Here is a 22,944-nt window from a genome sequence, read left to right on the forward strand (position 1 = left end):
AGGGACAGCCAGCAATTCCCAGGAGTTCAGGGCTGTGGTGAATTTAGGGAAGAATTCCACATCATTCAGCCCTGTTCTCAGAAAGGAATCTGTCCTTGGTGGTTCTAGTTCAGCTGACTGAATCCAAGACACTGTAGCACATTTGCTGATGGAAAGGCTGTCTTATGTCTAAAAATGTACATAGTTCTAGCTAGATGTGTCATATTGAGGGTGTATCATGGCAGTTGTTTTGCTGATGTCTACTTAGTATTCAATGTTTTGAAAGAAAAGAGAAAGTTTTCTCTGAGATGACTCAGCCTGAGTTTCCAGCAGTTTCTTTGCCAGTGTTGTCACCCCAAGATGTCTGTGCTCTGAACATGAACAATGCGTATAGTTGCTGATGTTTTTTCCTTCTAGAGAAAAGAACAGATAAGTCTGCAGTGTCCGGGGCTATTCGTCTGCAGATCAGTGTGGAGATCAAAGGCGAGGAGAAGGTGGCTCCATATCATATTCAGTACACTTGCCTTCACGAGGTAAGAGACGGGAACATCACCATGTTCCTTCTGACTACCGAAAAAGCAATTTTCTGACATTCATTTCCCTGGAATGTGCCACTTTACCCTAGGTGAGCTTTGCTTTCCCTGCTATGCAGGCCTGGTAAAGCAGTGAATCATCAGACCTGCATTTGTCAGAAAGGCAAAGGCAGCTTTAGGCTGTGTCCCTCATGCTGGGGGCTGGCTGGCTCAGTCCATCCCATGTCACAGCTGTGCTATTGTTAGGCTGAGGTGAGGCATTGGATCCACTCAGAACCAATTAAAGATGAGTTTAATGTGGAGAAACTTTGAAATTCCTTGAGTGATGTTTTCAATGTGTACTGTATCTATGCCTTTCTTTAGAGGAAGCATACTAAAATGCTTTGTAGGTAAATTATGACTGTGGAGGGCTTTGTTTCTGGCTGTTGAGTGATGCGTATATTGGTGGTATAAGTTCTTTTGTTCTGCTGCACTGGTGTGTAGTTTTGTACAACAGCTTGGGGGAACAGAACTGTGCTTTTGGGGAACAGAAGATCAGCTGAGGTTACTGGGTACCGACCTGTCTCAGGATGGGCTGAGCTGGGGAGGCAATGCTGCAGAAGTTGGAAGAAACCCAAAGATGACTTAGGAAAAGGACTAAAGGAATAACCCTGTCTTGGAGAGATGCATGGTGCCCAGTGTAAATATGTCAAAGAGAATCGGGTGGCAGGGTGAGACTCTGAGTGCCTGAATAAGGAAGAGTAGTCAGAGCCCTCTATACAAGAATATCATAAAGTCCAGGGAGGTTTAAGTAAATTTGTCTTAGACAAGAAGGGCAGTTGCATCACAGAGTAGATCATTCATCAACAGGAACAACATATTTATCCAGACACTGGGCTGGATGAGTGCTGTGGTGTCTTCCAGCCTTACCAAGGAGCTGTCTATGGGACAGATATGGAGCTTAGAAAAAACATTAGTAGGCTTCTTTTAGTAGGCTGCGTTGTCTCCTTCAATACATATTTGTTTTCTAATTCAGTGATGGCTTCTGTTTGATAAGCTGTTTCTTTTTTCTTTTTCCTTTGAACATCCATGATCACTTGCTGCTGGTTTTTTGCAAATAGGTCTCATTTTAAGTATCCCCTTCTTTCGTTTGTGTGTTCTAAAATGAAGATGATTTACAGCAAGGATAATTTAATCAGGAAAAATAGTAGTGTAAAGCACAGTCCTCTAACTACTAATGAGATCATTAGACTTTTGCACCCCTTACTGCAGGGAGCCAGCTGTCTGAAAGGCTGATGAATCTGCAAGTGTCTTGAATTTGAGGATAACTGAGAAACCCACTGAGCTGATTGTGCAATTTCTGCACAGCAATGATAGCTGAAAACTTTTGTAGTGTTAGATAAAGTGAAAGGTTATGATGAATAATAATGCAAGTGTCTAGTTGCTAGGGGTGATCTTAAGGGTATCCTTCTCAGAAGAAAAACCACTCCTTGGACTGTTCTGCTGTATGATAATAATTACAATGCTGATACAGAGCTGTAATGTCAGCTAGTTTAAATAGGTTGTCCAAGACATTTCTTTCCGAGGACAGAAATGTGTAGGTTTCAGGAAACTAATTAGTGTGTGGTTTCAGAGCACTGAAGCACTGTTCTGCATTGTTCACAATGTCTGCTGGGTAAAGTTGTAGGTCCACATGCAAAAAATTCGGCTATGAGCACTCAAGAAGAAAAGAAGGCAAAAGCAGAAAACACAGAATGGGTAGGGGGGAAGAAAGGGGAGGAGAACAAGGGAATTTGTGTTAGTGCCACCACCTCAGCAGTTCCAAGATCTTTGTGAATCTTGCTTAAAGGCCTCAGCAGCCTCACACACAAACCTGTTCCTGCTTTGTCTTTCAGAACCTCTTTCACCATCTCACAGATGTGCAAGGGAATGGGGTGGTGAAGATCCCTGATGCCAAAGGAGATGATGCCTGGAAGGTGTATTTTGACGAGACAGCGCAAGAGATCGTGGATGAGTTTGCAATGCGTTACGGCATTGAATCAATATACCAGGCCATGACGTAAGACGCGTTTTGTGTGGTCTTTAGTGCACATAATTGGTGTAACTAATTGATGTGACTTTTACTATTTAGATGATGAAGTGTGCTGGTGATGGAAGGCTTGGCAGTGACAGCTGCTCCTTATGGGGCTTGCTGTGAGCCTGTCTCTGAATCACCAGTTTCCTCAAAGTCTAGAAATTAATGTCAGACAAAGTGCTGGAATTAAGCTTTTATCTCAACACTTCATGTGAACACCTTTAAAACTAATTCTAAGGAATTACACCAACTTCACTAGCGTAAATGACCATATTTTATTATTGGTGGCTGAGACATTCCTGTTTTAAGACTCTCAAAAATCCCTATTTGAGAACTCTTCTGTTAAAAAGATTTTACTCAGGGTTCCCACAGAATATTTCTGATGATGTGAGAAGGGATGAGGTTTTGTGAAAGTATTTGTCCTACACAACTGTTGCAGCAATTGTTACAGTCCTATGAAGTGACTGATTTCCCAGGTGCTGCTGAAGGCATTTATAGAAAGTTTGAGTAGTGGAGCAACTGATTTGTCTTCTTTGGAGCTAGACTAATGCAGTTCTTCATCTTCAAAGAACCTTTTCCTTGTCACTATACTTCTACTTGGATTTGGGATTAGTCATTCTTCTTAAAGACTAGTAGTGCTGTGCCTAGCTCATTTCTTATTTCAAATGTAAATATGTAGAAGACAAAAGTGAACTTTTTCACATTAGAAACTGAAAGTTTTGGGTTATGGGTCCTTGGATGAGTTATGAACTGTTCTTACGTCACCTTGCAAGCAGCTTTTCTGCCTATTGGTTAAAGCCAAAATGGAAAGGAATTGGAAGGTTTCTCTGAAGGTCTAGTCACTACTTATAGCAGGACTAACTTGGAAGTTGGACCAGACTGCTCGGGGCTCTTTCAGTAAGTGGAAAATTTCAAAGGAGGAAGGTGTGCTACCTCTCTTGGCTCCTGTCTTCAGGCTGTAGTACTCTGTGAAAGAAATCCCTGGTTAAAATCCAGACTGGAAAATCGTACTTTGAATTGCTTATGCTGTAGCTGCAGCATATTGCTGCCTATCTTTTAGTCCTCCCTCTAAAAGGATTTTGGCCTGGCTCAGTCTTCTCACTGAGTGGCTGCCCAGAGAAATGGTGGAATTGCCATCCCTGGAAGTGTTCAAAAACGTGTGGCTGTGGCACTTAGGGCCCTGATTTAGTGGTGAACATGGCAGTGCTACGTTAATGGTTGGAATCCATGATCTCAGAGGTCTCGTCCAACCTTAATGATTGATTCTATGATTATAACCTTCCCCTCTCTGCTAAGTAGTTAAGACACTGATTAGATCCCCACTCCTCACACCTTTTCTTCTTAAAGCTAAACAAAGCCATTTTATGTGGTTATATTTATTTACCAAGTGCCTAGATGACCAGTTGGTACATAAGTATCATGTAGCAAGCATGATTTTAAACTTTTAAGAGGGTAAATTTTGGCTAGATAAAAGGAAGAAATTTTTTACAATGAGGGTGCTAAACCCTGGATGGACAGGTTGCCCAGAGGTGGTAGATGTCCTATCCCTAGAAATGTTCAAGGTCGAGGATTTTGAGCAGTCTAGTCTGTTGAAGATGTCCCTGTTCACTGTAGGAGTGGACCTTTAAAGGTCCCTCCCATCCCAAACTATTCTATGATTCTGTGAGTCCCTTAAGGAGAAAGCTACATTTGGAAAGTAGCTTCCAGATTTCGTTTGGGAGCTCTGAGGATTCCTGCTTAAAAACAGCTCAACTCTCCTGCCTGTTGGAATGAACTTTACTTGCCATGTCCCATAATACAAGACCTCTTAAGTTCTGATTATTTTTTCCCCTCATATGTCTAACGGATTTTCTTTGATTATTTAATCATTTCACAAGCCTGGGTGCTCCTGGCATAATGTTGAGATTTTGTGAAGGAGGGTTCCTTGCATTTTATGAGAGAATGGGGAAATGTAAATGAACGTGCATGCTTCCTGCAGGCTGGAAGGGTCAGCAGTAAGGAATCACATATCAGTGCAGCACAGAAATACCAGCGTGTGTGCTCTCTCTTTGCCTCTCTGAGGCAGTTACTGCTGCTTCATGTCACCTCAGAACCCGTGCCTGCCTCGAGCAGCAGCAAATTATATAGATTACCTTGTGTCAGACTTGGTTCTAGGAATTGGCATGAAGACCCAGGGTATGACTGGAGTCACAAGCTGTTGGCAGCAAACAGTTGGTTTATGATCTAGAAAGGGCTGTAGTGAAGGGATTTCTCATTTTGAGCTGTTGTCTAGATGGCATCATTCTGAAAAAAGGCTCTGAGATGCTGGAAAGCTGCATAAAGGGATGAAACATAACTTGCATCTGTTCATCAGTGCCCACCAGAACACAGGGTCTATTAAAGGGATAAAGTCAAGTACTGCTACACAAGGGAGACCAGAATGACTTACAGAACTGTTCTTTTGCAGGCATTTTGCATGTCTCTCTTCTAAATACATGTGCCCAGGCGTGCCAGCTGTGATGAGCACCTTACTTGCCAATATCAATGCTTATTATGCACACACCACTGCCTCCACAAACGTGTCTGCTTCGGACCGCTTTGCAGCCTCCAATTTTGGGGTATGTTTGCGTGTTTGGTGATGTTACAGCTGGACTTCTGTAATTTCCCTACGGTGCTTCCGCCTTCCAATAAATAACTTCTGTTTAAGGAACATTAAATCTGTGAGGAGTTGGAAGCAATAAAACTCTTTCAGACTGTACAAAGAGCATGGGTTTATTGTCATCATCATCACGCATTTTTGTTACCAATCAGTCTAATGCATTGTGATGTTTATTCTTTATGTTCACATTACAATAGAGCACAGATGGTATGGAATGAGCAAACAGTACTAAACTCTGACTGTTGATGCTGTTGCTGAAATATACCATGTGATCTAGTAATTTCAGAACTTTATTTTTAAAAATAGCAACTGCTTTAAGGAAGAAAAAACAAACTCGAAGCCACAAGAAATGTCTATCCCTCTAATGGTTAAAATATTTTTTACATAACTGGTGGTGGAGCTGAGTATACTGGCAAAGTATTTGGAAAGGCTTATGCTTCTCATTAGATTGAGAATTCATGAATAGATTGAGGAGGTGTTCACAATGCCAAATTAGAATCCAGTGGAGAAATCTGACCTCAAGAAGATATGTCACAAGAAACCTATAATACTTGTCACTGAACTAATAGATAAGATCTTGCAGCTGTTTTATTGCTCTGAATTAGACTCTTTTCTGCTGTACTTTATCCATCTCTGAATAAATATTTTCTCTTAAATACAAGTTTGGTGTAAATTGCAGACTAGAAATCAGAGGGGTTTCTCTTCTGCCTCTACTTCAGAGTAATAATGGAGTGTTTTTTCTGACAATTCTAACATTACACAGACTTCAGAAATAATTACAGTTTAAAAGTAAATCCAAGAATCGAAAGAAAACACTGTTTACACAACGCCATGTATCCATACTGCTTCCTCCTGCTCTCATGAGATCTGACACTAATTACGTGATAGCCTGCTGCTTACTCTGAACATCGATTGGACAGTGATGATAAGCGATGTTTATTGGTGTTCTCAACAGAAAGAACGATTTGTGAAGCTTCTGGACCAACTTCATAATTCACTTCGGATTGATCTCTCAATGTACAGGGTGAGTGAGAATAAATATAGTCCTTTCAGGCATTCTGGTGGGCAGAGGGGAAACACACCATTTGGATTTCTCATATGTCTCTAACTTTTTGTGTAGTTTGTGTCTTAAGGAATTGTCATGACAAACTTGTTACTTAAATATACCATTTAGTTTTCCTCATGGATCATGTTTTTTTCTTCCATTATAACTTCCTCAAGCCTTCTGAAATAATTTGAGGATTGTGAACTGTGCTCATCTCTGACACTCTCCCAGAAATGCAAGTTGGGTTGGATTAAATTATTTTAATTACTCTTATCAGCTCCTTCAGGTATCATCTAAAAATGGAAAATAGAGTTGTTCTCCCCTAGTATGACAGAAATATTTCAGAGGACCCACAGCCATGTTGTCACTTATTTGAGGTTTGGCAAACTCGAATCACTGTCCCTAACTTTGGATCTACAAGATGTATTGTCGGGTTTGAGATTCTGTCCTCTTCAACATTTTGTGAAGAGATGAGTTTTAAATGTTGGCATTAGTCTAACAGGCTTCATAAACCCTCTGCTTTCTTCCTCTGCTACTGCAGAGTCAGTTTAGTCTTATCACGTGACTTGGCTTTTTTCTTAATTTCCTTGCCATATTTCAATTGTTGATTAATTAACTGAAAATTGTAAAAATGGTGGCAAATGTGAGCTTTGATTTTATTTATTTATTTTAAACTAGATCCTCTTCTGATTAGTGCATTCATCTGAAATGCAGAAAAACATATGTAAGAGAAAAACATGAGCGGATTAAGAGAAGTGCGGTAGGAAGAGAAAACAAAAAGGAAAAGGGTCAGGGTGCAAAAGAAGATAAAAGGAATATTGTATGAAGAGATATTCTAAAGCTACAGTACTAGTAAGAGAAGGTCTAAACAGAGCCACCAAGTAGCAGAAGGCAAATTATCAACACATGGCAATAGGAATCTGTAGCAGTGATGCCTTTTTTGTTTGCTTGGTCTTCATTAAAAGCTGCTTTTCAGTGGCTAATGCAACTGACCTGTGCACAGACGAGCAAGGTCTTACATAAAGGACCGGGAAAGATTTGTGTAGTTTAAATATTTCAGGTGTTATCCAATTGCCATTATATTTAGAGAAACGTCTGAAGCAATTTGAGACCATTTAGTAATTATTTTAAGACCCCTGAAGGGCAGGTTAAGGTATGGAAGAAAAGGTGTTAGTTTGCAGCTTTCAAGACAGGAGATAGCATTTCACATTCATCCAGTGGTTTGTACTTAGATCTTGACCCTTCAAAGGCTTTGATTTTGATAAATACCCTGAGTTCCAGAGAGCCCATGTGTAGACAAGTTAACCTTAAAAGGAGAGTTATCTAGGAATGAGCATCTACAAATAACTGCAAATTAAATTTTTTGCAGTGGTTAGCTGAACTGCAGCAATACTCAATTACTACTGTCAAGAGACTGTGTATTTTTCTGCAAGTCCTCGATAAAAAGTGAACACTTGTTCTCCTCTGCCCTTTTTTACCTTTGTATCTAATAAGTTTTGAACTTGCAAACAAGAAGAGACTACCCAAGTGAAGCTTGCCTTTGCTATTGTACTTGCAGCAAAACCAAAAATCACATCAGCTTTAATGTAAGACCCTGCTGAGGAACATGAATGGAGTTAAAGGACACAGGTTGGACAGAGTGGGAGTGTAGGAAAGGGTGCAGTGCCTGAGGTCAGAAAGGGAGGATCTCATGCAAGAAGCGAAGCTTTCTGCATTCAGTATATGTATCTACACACATATATATATACATATGTGCACATACACAAATATGTGTCATATATGGAAGGGACAAGACTTCTAATTTCAGTGGGAGCCAGAGAGTGGAAGAGGAAGGCGTGTATATGGCTGTGGACAGCAGGGTGATGGGAAGGGTGTGTAAAATAAATGCATTAGAGGGAAGGAGGCACTGAAGGATGCATAAGTTATCTTGGCAGATGGGGTCTTACAGGTGGCTGAGTGGTTACAATATCTTCTTAGAGGGAAGGGTGTTCATTTTTCCTTCTCAGTCCAGTTTGTTTCTCTGGAGAGCTTTTTAATACACCACATCTCTCAGCATCTCAGAAGGGAAGCCAAAACACCAAGCAGTGAGTGCAAAAAGGAAAGGGCCCACACAGGCAACCTCAGGCAAGAGGCCAGGGCTGCCAGGGGTGAGGCTGTTCCCAGCCTGCTTCTTCAACAGCCAAGGAGAGATTTCCTGCTGCCGAGGGCTGTCAGTCTCCTGGCATCCATGGACTTTGCGTTCTTATGAGAATCTATTTAATTAAGGAAACAGATAAGCTCCTGCAGCAAAAAGGCCTTATTTACTGAGCATTGTTTTGACTGGTACAAGCTTCTTGAGCAGGAAATGTTTCCAAGACAGTTTCCTTATTTAGCACATGCTTGAAGCCTTGCATGGATCTGGCTGTGCTTTCCAACAGGATTTCCCTTTTCTGTCAACAGAATAACTTCCCAGCCAGCAGCCGTGAACGCCTGCAGGACCTGAAGTCTACAGTGGATTTGCTGACCAGCATCACCTTTTTCAGGATGAAGGTAGTGATATGGGTGGTGATGGGAATGGCATCTCTTTAGTTTTTCCCCTAGGAGTTGATTTCCCATTTTCAAAGCATTGTTTAACATTGTTGTGCTTTAGACACTTAAGGAAGATGGAAATCATCTGTGAATATGTATAAACATCCACATTTTGTCTTTACTTCACTGTGTTTTGCACTGAGAAGATGTAAATTGTTTTTTGCCTAGGGTTCTGCAGTCATAAATATGGCATAAAAAAAAAAGAAAGGAGAAGGAATAAAGAAAATTGGCTAGTTTTAGGAAGATAATTTGCTTCTGTTAACATCATTAGGAAGCTTTTCCTACAAAACTAACTGTAACATCAGCCACTACTATCTATTCACTATCTTTTATCTAGTAAATATTTTATAATTTATCTCATGGAGGGTAAAATACTGCAACAAGATAATATCTCTCAGTAGAGGTCCAGGAGAGTTCTTATGAATGCTAATGTGCGGGTTCCATAGTTAAGTTTATTGTTCTAGCAGTGTGTAATGAGATTATTTTTGTTTCCTGATTATTGGTTTTTAAACTTTTTTTAAAAGTTTACGACCTACTGTCATCTGTTTGTACATGTCACATAGAAATTCTTATCAAAAAACAAGTGTTTAATTTGAACTGTTTCAGGAAGTTCTTAAAATTTTACTCCTAACCCTTAAGGTAAATGATGTTTTGGAACTTTATTTTAAGAGTGTTCATTCAGGCAATCTGTCTGTATCGAAAGTTTGCTTTATAGAAATACTTGGAGAAGTTGTGAGATACTGACAGTATCAAAATTGCTGGGTTATTGTTGTATTTACAGGGTGATGCCTGCCTATCTGTTTAGTTTAAAGTGCTCCTGCAGCATTTTTCTAAAGCAATATAACAATGAAATAATGAAAACAGCTGCTGTTCCAAGAGGAGAAGGTGTATCAGTTGGCATGACTCTAGGGATTCTGGTGTGCTTTAAAATTCAATAAAGCTTGTGATGAAAGATGTCCTTAATGCAAGTTTTTGTATTTAGAGGCATATGAGTGGTCTTCAGCAAGACTTTCCAGATCAGATGTTATCTGCTCTGCTGGTCTGTTACACATTCTTCCAATGTTGGGAAAGATTACTCGCTGGCTTCATAACAAAATCCTATAAATTCAGCAGAAATTGCATGTTTGGCTCAGGTTATACACATATCAAACCACATGATCTGTCTATTTTGAGAAATCTTCCTTGGCCTTTCAAAATCTGTTTTTATTCTGCAAATGGTCCATTGGGGAGATAAGTGTCATCAGTGCTCTTTGATGCCTGGGGAGAGTGACCCACTTGTGGCTTCAGGTCACCGATAGCACAGGTCGCTGAAAGCAGATCCCACCAAGCCCTGGGTGGTTCCCAAACCGGTGGTGTGTTCCTTCCCTGTTTGATTTATGAGCAATTCTTTGTTTGACTCTCTTTGTTGTCTCCTTGTCAGGTCCAAGAGCTGCAGAGCCCACCCCGAGCCAGCCAGGTAGTGAAGGACTGTGTAAAAGCTTGTCTCAACTCCACCTACGAGTACATTTTCAACAACTGTCATGAGCTGTACAGTCGCGAGTACCAGACAGATCCTGTGAGTAGCTGATAAGAAGGCTGAAGTCCAAGTTTCTGATTTTCTTAAGATAATAACGAGAATACTAATTGATACAAAAAGCCAACACAAACAAAATTACGTGACTTGTTATCTTCTGAATGCACGAAACTTGTAATCAAATAATGAGGTCTAATTAGTAAGTGGAGGATGATAATTGTTTTACACTAATTATGATGCATTTTGCCAGCCTCAGCAGTTACTTGTGAAGGGAAGGTTTGATGTAGCTTTGAATGAGCAAAAGCCAATTAGAGCAGATGTAGACTGATCCAGGAAACTTCAGCACATATAAACCCCGAGCAGTGAAATTTTACCTTGTTTTCTAGCAGCCAGTATCCTGCCCTGGGTTTAGGAGGTGCCTCTAGACACAAGCTGTTTTCAAATCCATAAAAGCTCCTCCGACCACTGTGTAGTAATGCACACACAATGTGTCAGTGTGGATATAGTCATCAAGCAGGTGCCTAGAAAGCAAGTATTTGGAATAAGCTTAGGGAAAATAATGTCTCAGCAGGTCTTCTGGAGCCTGGACTGCTCTTGGCATGGTAAATGACAAAACAGTGATTAGTTGGGTTTGAGGCCACCAGTAAGCAACATGGTTTGGCATGTTACTATGTTTTGCATTAGATCAGGCAAATTGCCAGCAGTCATTATGAGTTTTAAGCTCTTCAGAGAAAGGGCCCACAATGGTGATCTACATTTGCCAGCTTTTTCTGTCCACTTAAAGTTTATGCTGTTTTTCCAATGGCTTCCTTCCCAGAACAAAAGTCAGGACCTTCCTCCTGAGGAACAGGGCCCCAGCATCAGGAACCTTGATTTCTGGCCCAAGCTCATCACTTTGATAGTTTCCATCATAGAAGAGGACAAGAATTCCTATACCCCAGTCCTGAATCAGTAAGAAACTTCCATGTCCTGTGTGGCTAACACTAGTCTGTGTGTGCTCTGCTTTATTTGTTGAGCTGCTTTCTATCTCTTCTGTCACTTGTGCATTTATAGAAGTACTTATCTTGTCTGTCTGTCTTTCTGTCTTATCTGTCTCTGTCTTTATAAATAACTCTTTTTGATTGGGATGGAAGAGTTTCAAAAGGTTCAGTTACGCTGGCGTTCGAGCACAAACACCCTGATTATTACAATCCTGAACTCAGGGAGGCACCTGAAAATGGGGTGAGAGTTCTTTTGGTTTTTTCTGATGTTGAGCAGTTCTGGGGTGCACGTTAATGCACACAGTGGTGCCATGGTGCCTTACACTGTGATTTAGGAACATGGTGTTCATTGCAGCACTGGGAGATTGCATTGGGTGGAGTTGGCACAGCATTGGAAAGGAACCTGAAACAGGTCTGTTTAACCAGTGACACCACTCCAACAGTCCCACAGGGCAGGAGAGAGAGAGAGAGATCTGACAAGGTATTATACACGAACAGCTGGATTATGCCCTAATGATCATTGATTTAACATAATAATCATTCATCTGTCAGCCTAGTAACCCTTGAAAAGGAGAATGAAAAAAATAGACAAGGAAAGGGAAAAAGGTACAAGGGCATTGAGATCACATTCCCAGAATTATTTTATGCATCTCTACCCGGAATGACATCCAGGGCCTGGCTTTTTGAGTTAAAACCAGTGTAGTTTTCAGATTACTTAATCTATGCCACAGAGTCCGGTTCACGGTCTCCAGTTTTCACCTGGACCTTTATCTAGGGTGAAGGAAGTTCTGTAATGTTGAGCTTTTCATCACATAGTGTAGCTCAGAGCTGAATAAAGAAGAGCCTTTTGCTCTGCCACATGCCAAAGTTTTTCCGAATGTCCCCTCAGATTTCCTCAGGAGCTTGCAGTTGGGAAGATCAGCGCAGAGGTGATGTGGAGTCTTTTTGCCCAGGATATGAAATACGCCATGGAAGGTAAGAGAATGTCTCACTGCTGCTAACTGACTTGTTGCTGAACTCTTGTTCTCCATCCATTTGGTGAAAATGAGGCCTAAGCACAGGAGTAGCAGCACTTTTTGGAGTAGAGATTCCCAGTGGTTTGTTTGTGCACAGCTGCCTTATGGGTGAGAATTGAGGCCGAGATCTGCATGAGCTCCAGGCCTCTGAGTCAGGCTGTGTTGCAAGCTGTTTATTGTTATCCCAGCTGGTTTGAAATCAGAAGTTCTCTTTGACCTGAGGTTACGTTGGCTTAGATTAGCAGCCAGCAGCTGCTTCATTCTGCAGTGTACTGTGGTAGAAAGGGTTGAAAATGTAGGCAGACTCTGGGTTTTACCATGGCTCTAGTTCCCTGGATAGTACAGCATAGATGGTCTAAGCCATTGGCAGAAAGATGCTGTTAAAACAATTCCTGCTGCAGACATTTTGAATTAGTCTTTGCATAGTTCCACCTCCTAGTAGGGAAGAAATTTTACTGTTTCTGAAAATGAGTTAGGCATGCAAAGCCCAGCAAACTTCCAGAAAGGAATTCTGCTACTTGCAGTACTCTTCAGGTGGTTGATTACAGTTTCTGAACTTGATTTTAGTTCTATACATTGATTTGCACAATCTAATCATCTTTTTACAAGGTTCAGAGAGCATCCAGCTCCTGCTAGCTCTGCAGCTGTGGTAGCAGTTGCTTTCTCAGTATTTTGTAGGATTCAGCTTTATGATCACCTGTAAGGTGCTGTTGTGATAAAAGAGAAGGGCTGGTGCTGTCTGTGGCATGCTAGTGTCTGTATTCATATTCCAAACCCAAGTCTCTTTGCCAGCTGTAGGCTTGAATTCAGCAGGCTGCAGGGCTGGATGAAGTGTTCTCAATTCTGTGTTAGGAACTTTTTATATATGCCTGTACCCCACAGTGCCATTGTCTTGTGAGGTCATGCTGATATAAGAACAGACACTGGGGAAGAAGGACTAAGACCTACTGTGTTGAAGAATCCCTTTTATAGGGATTGTCACTACTTGCTCATATGTTAGAGAGGAGGCAATGGTGATAATTTCATGTTATCTTTCCCTAGAAACTGTTTGCTCCTGCAAACCATTTTAGGTCCCCTTTCAGTTTTTTTCTTACTTATATAGAAGGAATGGAGCACCTCTCCTATGAAGAAAGTCTGAGAGAATTGGGATTGTTCAGCCTGGAAAAGAGAAGGCTTCCAGGTGACCTAATTACAGCCTTCCAGTACCTGAAGGGAGCCTACAAGAAAGATGGAGAGAGACTTTTTACAAGAGCATAGAGTGACAGGACAAGAGGGAACGGCTTCAAACTGAAAGAGAATATGTTTAGGTTGGATATTAGGAAAAAATTTTTCCCTGGGAGAGGGGGGTGAGGCCCTGGAACACGTTGCCCAGAGAAGCTGTGAGTGCCACATCCCTGTCAGTGTTCAAGGCCAGGTTTGACAGGGCTTTGAGCAACCTGTTCTAGTGTAAGGTGTCCCTGCCCATGGCACGGGGGGTGGAATGAGATGACCATTATGGTCCCTTCCAACCCAAGCCAATCCATAGTTCTATTTACTCCTGCGTGCTTGCCTTCAAGAATTTATAATGCAATTTACTCTTCTAACTGTTGGAAGTGTACTATCTTCCTCCTTTATGTGCAGCCATGAGATCTCTCCAGATCTGGTTGCTTACTTTCCTAAGATTCCCTTTCCCTGTTGCATCCAAAATGCAACTGTAAAAAGGTTACGTGTGAATTTGACTGTCAAAGGGGACATGACTTTGACTGGGGTTTTTTTGTCTTTTTAATGACTTTATTTGATTGCCATGTTCGCTTGGCCTCCCAGGTTTTCTCTGTTAAGATCTCATACCATGTCCCCTTTGACTCTGTTCCCACTCATCAATCTGGGCTTATTTTACCTTTTCCTGACATGCTTCTGGTCACTTTTGAGCTTCTTAAGACAAGGATTGGTATCATGTTTCCATCCCTTAGTTCCTCAGTGCATAGCAAATTCTCACTGAAAGACCTCTTCAAAATATTTATTGGTGACGAAAATTGACACAAATGTGGCTGATGGACAGGGGAGGATTTGCATTTTGAGCAGAAGTTGAAAAACTGCATGATAATATATTTGTACTCCAGTTGTGCAAGTTATGCAGGAGGGTTGGACAGCAGTAGAGTCAGCGTTGGGGTGTGTCTCTGCCAAATATATATTCAAGAAATCCTCAGGGTGCAGAATTCTATTTGAGGCAAGTGTGATTCCTCACTGCTTTGCTCTCCAGAAACTTGTGAAGATAACCTTTAGAACAAGCTCCACAATAATTCAATTATAGGCCTTACTAGATATATTTTAAATACAGATGATTGGATTAGCTAAGTGCATTTTTTTTTAAACTAGGGGAAAAAAGGGATTAAAGGAAATTGATTGAATGATGTGAGGGATGATGATTAGATTTGCTGTCCTTAGCTCTTGGCTCTGTCATTTCTCAGGTTCAGTCACTGATTGTTCTACCAGTTTAACTGCACTAAGAGTTTCATATTCCTTTTGCCAGTTTGTGGCATAATCCCTGGGTACATTTCTGGTGCGCTCCAAGATCTGTATGCATCAGGAGCTCTCTTCAAGAAAAGCTAATCTACTTTGTGGAGATATGTGCACATGAACCCAGACTATATCACTTGCTCCTAACTTTCTTCATGGTGTTTTCCCTTATGTTCTGTTCCTAAGTTCTGGATCACATGAGCTCATTCACCTCACCAAGTGGTAAGTTCATGCTCCTTGTGGAGCTTGTAGGTGTGAGTAGACAGAGAGTTTAATCTGTTACCCATAGTTTTAGCACTCTGGATGTAGTTTGTCACACTAGCTTTAGTGTTCTGTAGTCTAATGCCAGCATTAAAACAGATCTGCAAAGAAGACTTGAAAGACCATACTGCAGCTGTAGAAATGGAGGGTGTGTGCTGTAGGGAGACTCCTGTTCTGATCAGTCACTCCAGTTTTTTGACAGTACCTGATGCACTGGGCAGTTCTGGGAAATAGCCCCTTTGCTGGGTCCCAGGCATTAAGATGTAGATAATGTCTCTTGAAGACTAGCTGCTGAGGTCAGAGCTCCAGTTCATGTGTGACTCTGTTCCTTTCCTCCTGGCCCAGGTGATGCTTGAGGATCTCTGGCCCTTCCACTCTGCAATGTGAAGGGTTTGGAGTAGAAAGAGTGCAGGCCTGGCTGCATGAAACTGCCCCCTGCCTCCTTCCAGCCTCCTACTTCCACATTGCTCTCCAGGATGCAGTGTGGAGGAGAGTTGGGAGGCTCAAGTGGGAGATGGTTTCTTTGAGCTGGAGAGTAGTGCCTGACTGTGTGAGTTGCTTTCCTTTTTCCCCATCATGCCTTTCCCAGCTGGAGTTTAGCCCCATGTGCACCCACGCAGCCTGTGCAGGACAATGTATAAACTCTAATTTATACCTAGAATACAGGGCTTAAGGGCTTCAGATGCAAAGTTCATACCAGCCTGTGGATGCTGCAACCACATGTCCTTCGGACACCTTCTGTAGGGTTAGACTGCTGATGTGAGAAATGTTCAAGTCATAAAAATTAAACACCTATTCTCTATTTAAAATGTGTTCAGGAACCGGTAGCAGTCATCAGGCAGCAGTGTTTGACTGCTGAAAGGCAAGTGCACTGCATACAGATCTTATGCCTTCAGCTCTCCTAAGGAGACTCAGCATCTGAGACACAGCAGAAGCTCCAGGATCTACCCTGCTTCTTTTTTTTCTTCCCCCAAAGCAATGACAATTCAAAGCACCATTCACAGCAGAGCTGGCACTTGCCTGTTTACTGGCAAAGCCAGTACAGGACAAGTCTTTGAGAAGTGTCCTGTGTTCCCCCATCAACCCAACAGTAAAACAGATCAGATCATCGTGTGTCCCAGACTTGGCTGGCAGGATCATGGTCCCCTGGAGTCACTGTAGCGTAGAGGATGATTTTCCAAGTCATACAGTTGGCACCACCTCTGGGACTCTGACTGGTTAATTGGAGTTAATAGTTTTCTCACTGTCCTCTGTGAAACCTCTGTGGCCCAGAAAGCACAAACACTTCGAGCAAAGAGGCTTGTGCTCTTCCTTTATCAGAAAGACCTTAAAAGACAGTAATAGAAAATCAACGTCATCCTTGACAGCACCATTTTATCTTCGTTTGGACACATCAGCATTAGGAGAGTTGCAAATTGGAAGCGTCTTTGATAGGAAGAGAGACTGAGCAGACTTGGCAGGCAGGATTGAAATAAATCATTCTGCCACTTTCTCACTTCTAATAAGGAGAAGGGGATCGGAGGCACACACAGATGCCATCTGTCTAAAGTGTTGATGCTTCAACAGCCTTGGTACCTATTAGAGTTTCTTTGCAGAAATTTGGCATTATTTGCTGGAAATTAACCCATGAAAAGTAGACTAACAATCAGGAAACATAATCTGTGGATTAAAGGATGTGGTGGAAGCACTGTTCTCTGCCTGAAAAAATAGAACTGGATGTGACGCTAGAAAGTGTGCTGCTAGGGAGCAGTTCCCTATTAATGCCTTAATAATATGGCCTTGGTGACCCTAAAAGCTTTTCTCCATTGGAGGCTGTTTGCAGATGAAATCTGGTGAGGAAATGTGTGAGACTTACAGAACTCTGTGGTCTTTTCAGGATAAAACACAGTAGTTGCTGCACAATATCTCTGTGCTGTTCTGCTGCTGCTGCCGCTAAGCTCTTTAAAAGCCAGCAGGTTATAAAGCAGCACAGAAATGTTCTAAGACTGATGGTTCCCAGGACCTTCACTTTACCTTTTCTAAAATGGGCTTTCAATGTATGCCTCTGACTGATGTGTTTCCATGTCACTTTCAGGTAGTCTTAAACATTTCACCTTATAAAGGAAACAGCTTATCAAAACTGTGCAGGGTCCACTGAAGGAGGGAAGGCAGATGGTGTGAGCTGTTGGGAATGAGGGGATTTTGGGTCTTTGTTGGCTTTGTCCTCCAGAATGTTTGAGCTGTTATAGTTCACTTTTGTCTTTTCTCTGTCACAAGCCCCACCTCTCTTTCGCATACGTAAAGTTCTCTTTTATGGTGGTAAGACCTCTCCTTCTTTCTTTTACTTTTCTGTAGTTTATGCCCTTAGTGTCAAGTGTCTCCTTTAGCACTTAGATAGCCAGGTAGTCCTAGTAGCAGTCCTTGGGCTTAGCTTCTGTGGCTGCTTTGCATCTTTGTCTTCTGCAACTTAGAAGTGTTTTAAACGTTCTAAAAAACAGAAAAAGGCTTGAATTGCTTGCTTTTAGTGCATTGCTTAATTTTGAGGAACTAAGTCTGATTTAAGTCCTTTTTGTGTCCAAGTCAGACCTCTCCTCTACAGGAACAGCACTTTTCCCATGCAGAAACAGCAGCTGGAGGCAGCACCTGTCCAAGTTAATGGAGTTGTAATTGTCCGTTGGTTTCCTCAGTCACAGGGAGCGAAGTGGGCACAGTTATTGCTCTGTTTGCTTCCAGATCTGTGGAGAGAGTTTGTATTTTCTTCTGCAGTTGCTTGAGGGATGTCAGCAGTTCAGACACTGAGTATACTCCTAAGTGATGAAGAAAGATACAAGATTATTCATATAAAACAGGAATGGACTTTCCACTGCTCCAGTACAAGCAAATTCACTTTGGAGGGAAATGGACCATAGTATATGTAATTTGTCCATTGAACCATCACTCCTGGGAACTGTGTCTCTCAGATACTGGGCATTCCACTGCTTGGCAGTTGCCAAGGCTTATGGAAAAATTCTGAATTAAAATTTCTCTGGATTTTGTGTTTTCAGTTGTATAATTCATACTTGATGTGGACCACCTTCTTGTGCAGGTTGATGAAGCTTCAAGAGAGATACAGAAGTTTCTCAGTGTTTTGAATTAGTTGCAAGAATTCACATTTACATGAAAATAGATGATGATAATGATGTAAGATAAGGTCTGTCAGGTAACTGATTAGAAAAACTACAGCCATTTTGCATCACGAAGATGTATCTTCCACTTATGAGTATCTGTAGCATGTATTGCTCACATGTGCACAAATCTACCCAGTTACTGGATAGCTGTACTGAAGTCCTAGATTAAAGCTATTCAAAGTTAAGAAAAAGACTTCCTCTTTTCAACATAGCTGAATCCTGTCTGCATGTCAGCAGTGATGCCCTTGGAAAGTTACATCAGTAAGGAGGTACCCACATGTAAAATAGAAAGAAGAGTCTAAACTCAAGTTCTAAGGATATAAACCTGAGCCTGAGCTAAAATCATGTGTGTCTTAGTATAATATCTTACACTGTAGACATGGACTAGCAGCTTGCTGTGGTGCTAGAGTGAACAAAGAAGCTTGGCACAAAGTGTATTCCTGCTGTGAGGCCTGGCAAACTAAAGAGATGGATATGGACAGGCAGCACTGGGGAGCAAAGGTGGAGAATTGATCACCTGATAACGCAGGGTCACAGTACAGACAAAAGCCAGCTGCTGAGTCCTCATAGCGTCATGAAAAAGGAATTAATTTTAATCTTTTCAAGGGAGATTTTGAAGAAAAGCAGCGCAGTAGAAGGAGCTGCCTGTGTAAGCACATGAGGGGTGGCTTGGGAGAAAGCGTTTGGGAGAACTTAACAAGTAGTTTAAAAACAGGGATTGTGGGCTGATCAGGGGTGGGAGTCAATTGCTGAAAGATGGTAGTGTGGATGTAGGCTGTAAAGGGCCTTGAGAGTGAAGACATGGTGAATACATTCCTCATGTTAAGTAAGGGAAGCTGTGATCTAGGGAGTTAAAATGTAGGTCTGAGTATGGCCAGTGCTTCAGCAGTGTAGGTGTGTGGGAAGGGTCATGTTTTGGAGGTATGTGCATTACACAGGGAAGAACTGCATTGTCCCAACATTGTCTGGGTACAAAAACATATGGAAACCTGGAGGGAGGAAGAGGCTCAACGGTAGACACTGCCTTCTGGAAAAGAAGTACCATTAATTTCTCCAAACTGGGGATCAGGGAAGGCTCCACCTCCTGTGTAGCTCGTTTGGACTTGCTTGTGACTCATATTGTCAAACTCTTGGTGCTTTCTGCTCTTGTGTACTACAGGATGTAGTGTAACATGTTGGTATTGCTTTTGTTTCTATCCAAGAATGAACAGATTCACTTGCCTTGATTTTACCTCTGCAAAGATGGAACCTCGACTGTGATATGTTAAATGAAAAGGCCATAAGAAATTCCTCTGGTTTTATTGCTTTGACAACCAAATAATCTTCAACAAAAGGAAGTATTAATTAGAGCTACAGAAATAAACTCCAGAGCCCCAATGGTCAACTTCCAAGAACCCCTGCTTGCTGCCAAAATTCTGTGTTGTGAAGATTTTATGGCTCTATAGATGCTTCATACTCAAAACATTGCATAGTGCAGATGCGCTTTATAAAACCTTCTTATGCCTAATGGCAATGACAGTGGTAAATTCAGACTTAACTGCTTATTTTTCCTTCCTTACAGAGCATGAGAAACACAGACTGTGTAAAAGTGCGGACTATATGAATTTACACTTCAAAGTGAAGTGGCTGTACAATGAATATGTTCGTGATCTGCCTGCCTTCCAGGGAAAAGTGCCTGAATATCCAGCGTGAGTGTATTATGTGTCCTTTAGTAAACCCCCACTATATGTCTCCTTGTGTTACCTTGAGGGTAGGGGGATCATTTGGTTCTCCTGTGGCTGCCTTCATGATAACAGCATTTCTTCACTCCTGATGTTCTGTGTTTTTTTTATGTGCATGTTTGTCCCCTGTGGTGTTCTGTGCCACTGCCCCAACCCAACTCAGTCCCTTATTGTACAATATCTCCCAACATTTCTAAAGCTTTAGCAATGGCATGGACAGTCTCTTAAGTCAGTCTGTGCCTGCAGTGTGGGCTTTGGTCAGTTCTTGAACAGCAGATGTAGGCTTGTGTTTGTAGGTACAGGTTTATGTGTTTATACTGTATGTCTGCATTTACGGATGTCATATGTGCACACTACAGGATTTGTAAGATAATATTTTCTCTTTTTTAGAAAGACTGTGTGGTTTACCTGGAAACATCAGATAAGCTGTTCCTCTTGAGCTCGAAGCAGTTGTTTGTAACTTTTATTTAACTTTAAACGAGCAACAGTAGATTTCAGTCCTGGAGAAGGTGTATGAGCCCAAAAGGGAGCAACCCAGAGATAATGCTGTAGCTAGAGTTCCTTGCCTAAGGCAAGAGCAGGTATCCTGGGTCTGACCAGTGTTTTAACTGGGTCTCAGAGGCTTTCAGTGATGGTTTGCACCACATCACCTTTTTTCCTGTGCTTCACTGTTACCCCTCCATTGGTTTTGAGGGGTTTAACACACTTTCCTTTTTCTCCCTCCAAATCTTTCTTGTTTTGATTTGAGCTTGTTATAGGCTGGGAATGGAGAATAAATTGTTCCTGCTTTATAAGACTAAAATGCTCTGCTCATGTCTCTTCCCAGTCTTGTGCTGGTTCTTGTTTCTTTCCAGCTTTCCTTGTAAGGGAGGTTTACTCACCTCTTTCCAGCTGGTCTGTGTCTGAACATACAATACCCAACCTTAAATATCGATGTTTCATCTAGACCTTGCCTTGCATTGCCTTGCAGACAGTGCTGCTGCTCTCTGGGTTGACAGCAACCCTTTCTTTTTTCTTTTATTCAGAATTATTGTTGACTCGTGGTGCTTCCAGTGGGCCACAGGCCAGCCCACAGGCACCCTCAGCATTGTGTCCTACCATGCTGCTGTTCACATCCTGTACATGACTGTTCACTTCTGTCCAAATGCAGCACTTTGCACTTGTCCCCCTTGAAAAACACATCATGCCTGGACTCTGTTTCCAGTTTGGCACTTTGAATTCTCCTCCCATCCTGTTGTGCATGCGGTCCCTCAAGCCTGGTGCCAGCTGCATACTAATAAGACGTGAGGCAATTGGCATAATTGCTCGTCCTGGGCTGTGGGCCTTGATTAACAAATCGGGTCAGCAGGAGGCATAAACCCAGTGAACAGGGTGCTGGAATGGCAGTCTCAGAAGCCTTGTTCTCTTTGCTGTGCCTCTGAGTCTGGGCAATCTCAGGCAAGCCATCAGACATTCTTAATCTCTCTTTTTCTCCTGTGTAATCAGGATAATGATGCTCAGTTTTGTTCTGCAGACTTCTGCAGTCTGTTCTGCTCTGCTGCCCTTTGTGGTAGAGCTTCAGTGCTCGTGTGCATTTGCAGCCAATGGCTTTGTTACTCCACTCTTTTATTTTAGTACAATAGGCACATTGTCACACATAGGTGATGTTTATTTCAACCATAACCTTCACCTGTCACAAAATATCCCCTTGATATCAATTACAGCTACGTGCTCTTGTCCTTTGATTTGCTTCATCACTAGTACTTTCAGTCTTGAAACTTCCTTAAACAAAGGAGTCTACACATCAGGTTTGCACATCAGTAAACTCTTTAGGTGAAACTAAATTGCTGCTGTCCAGACAACAGTTGGGTTGTCTGACTTCTTGTCAGACAAGAGGTTATCCACAAACTCACTTTTCATGTTGAAACTGTGAGAAACCATGTTTCTGATAGCCTTGAGATATAATTGAACAAAGTGAAGGCTCCAAAGAATTGAAGCTGAAGTTTTTATACTGCCTTTATTTTCTGAAATTCAGCAGCAGTTTCTGAAACGGAAATAGCTATGTATCTGGGAGTGAATCTTCAAAACTTCCTCTCTTCAGCTTTTAGCTGCAAGCTAACCTAGCTTTTTAGATGTGTAAAATAAGTGTTCTGTGTTTTGGTTTAATACCGATGTTAGCATGCAGCTAGCGTTGTAGCTGCCTTCTCTCTGGTGAGGGAAAGTATTCCTTCCTTGAGATTCTATTGACTTATCCCAGCTCTCTTCATCAAACCCAGTATTTATTCTTCTACTCTTTGGAACCCTGCCTGCCTTCTTGCCTCAGCACTTGCCAAGGCCCAGAGGTTGTTCACTGGATACCCACAGCAAATGAACAAGATGAATTCACCTGTAAAGTGTGACACAGCAGGAGCCATGCTCATGGCCAAGCTGAAATGGTAGTGTTTTGTGTTACCTCTCTGTTGTGCAGCCAGCAGAGGTAAACTTCCATTTAGTTCCAAAGTGCTGCTCCCTTTCCCAGCAGGCAGGACTGAAGCATATTCCATACATACCTTGTTTAGAGGGCTTGGCTGTGCTGTCTGGAGTCAGTGCTGACCCCAGTGAGCACAGAATGTCTGTGAAGTAGCACTGTGAGCTACTGCTTTGTGTGCTGGTGCGTGAGTCATTACAGCGTTTGCATCTAGATCAATAATTGAAGCAGACGAGGGAGAAGATATTTGCCATATAAATTTTGAAGTTATTTCTGCATGAAATCAGATTATTTTTATTCGGTTTTGTGCTAGATAATTTTGAATATGGTTCTGGATATGTTGCCTTTGCAGTCCCCCCTCACTTGCTCAGCAGCCCAAGACCTGATAGTAGAGCACTGTATGGGGTACTTGGCCTAAGATAGCTCTAGGTTTGTGTTACAGTTCAAAGTATGTTTTGGTCCTGAATATGCATATGGACTGGAAGTATTTATGAATTATTTGCATCTCATGTGTTTTCCTGCCAGCCAATAAAGGGCAAAGTTGAGGCT

At 41.9% G+C, this 22,944-nt stretch overlaps 1 protein-coding gene across 11 annotated transcripts in view; it reads left to right on the top strand.

Annotated features, from left to right (window-relative positions):
- Window positions 1-22,944, top strand: part of UNC13B (unc-13 homolog B) — a 208,517-nt gene that overhangs the window by 147,417 nt on the left and 38,156 nt on the right. For all 11 annotated transcript variants that reach the window (XM_027665364.1, XM_027665365.1, XM_027665366.1 and 8 more), the window contains 9 exons: window positions 397-512; window positions 2,387-2,550; window positions 5,012-5,162; window positions 6,159-6,227; window positions 8,688-8,777; window positions 10,237-10,371; window positions 11,147-11,280; window positions 12,199-12,284; window positions 19,790-19,916. In XM_027665364.1, coding sequence (XP_027521165.1) covers window positions 397-512; window positions 2,387-2,550; window positions 5,012-5,162; window positions 6,159-6,227; window positions 8,688-8,777; window positions 10,237-10,371; window positions 11,147-11,280; window positions 12,199-12,284; window positions 19,790-19,916 — 1,072 coding nt within the window. The remainder of the gene's footprint in view (window positions 1-396; window positions 513-2,386; window positions 2,551-5,011; window positions 5,163-6,158; window positions 6,228-8,687; window positions 8,778-10,236; window positions 10,372-11,146; window positions 11,281-12,198; window positions 12,285-19,789; window positions 19,917-22,944) is intronic.

Source organism: Corapipo altera, unplaced genomic scaffold (genome assembly GCF_003945725.1).
Source record: "Corapipo altera isolate COAL_440 unplaced genomic scaffold, ASM394572v1 61045, whole genome shotgun sequence".
NCBI classification, from domain to species: Eukaryota; Metazoa; Chordata; class Aves; order Passeriformes; family Pipridae; genus Corapipo; species Corapipo altera.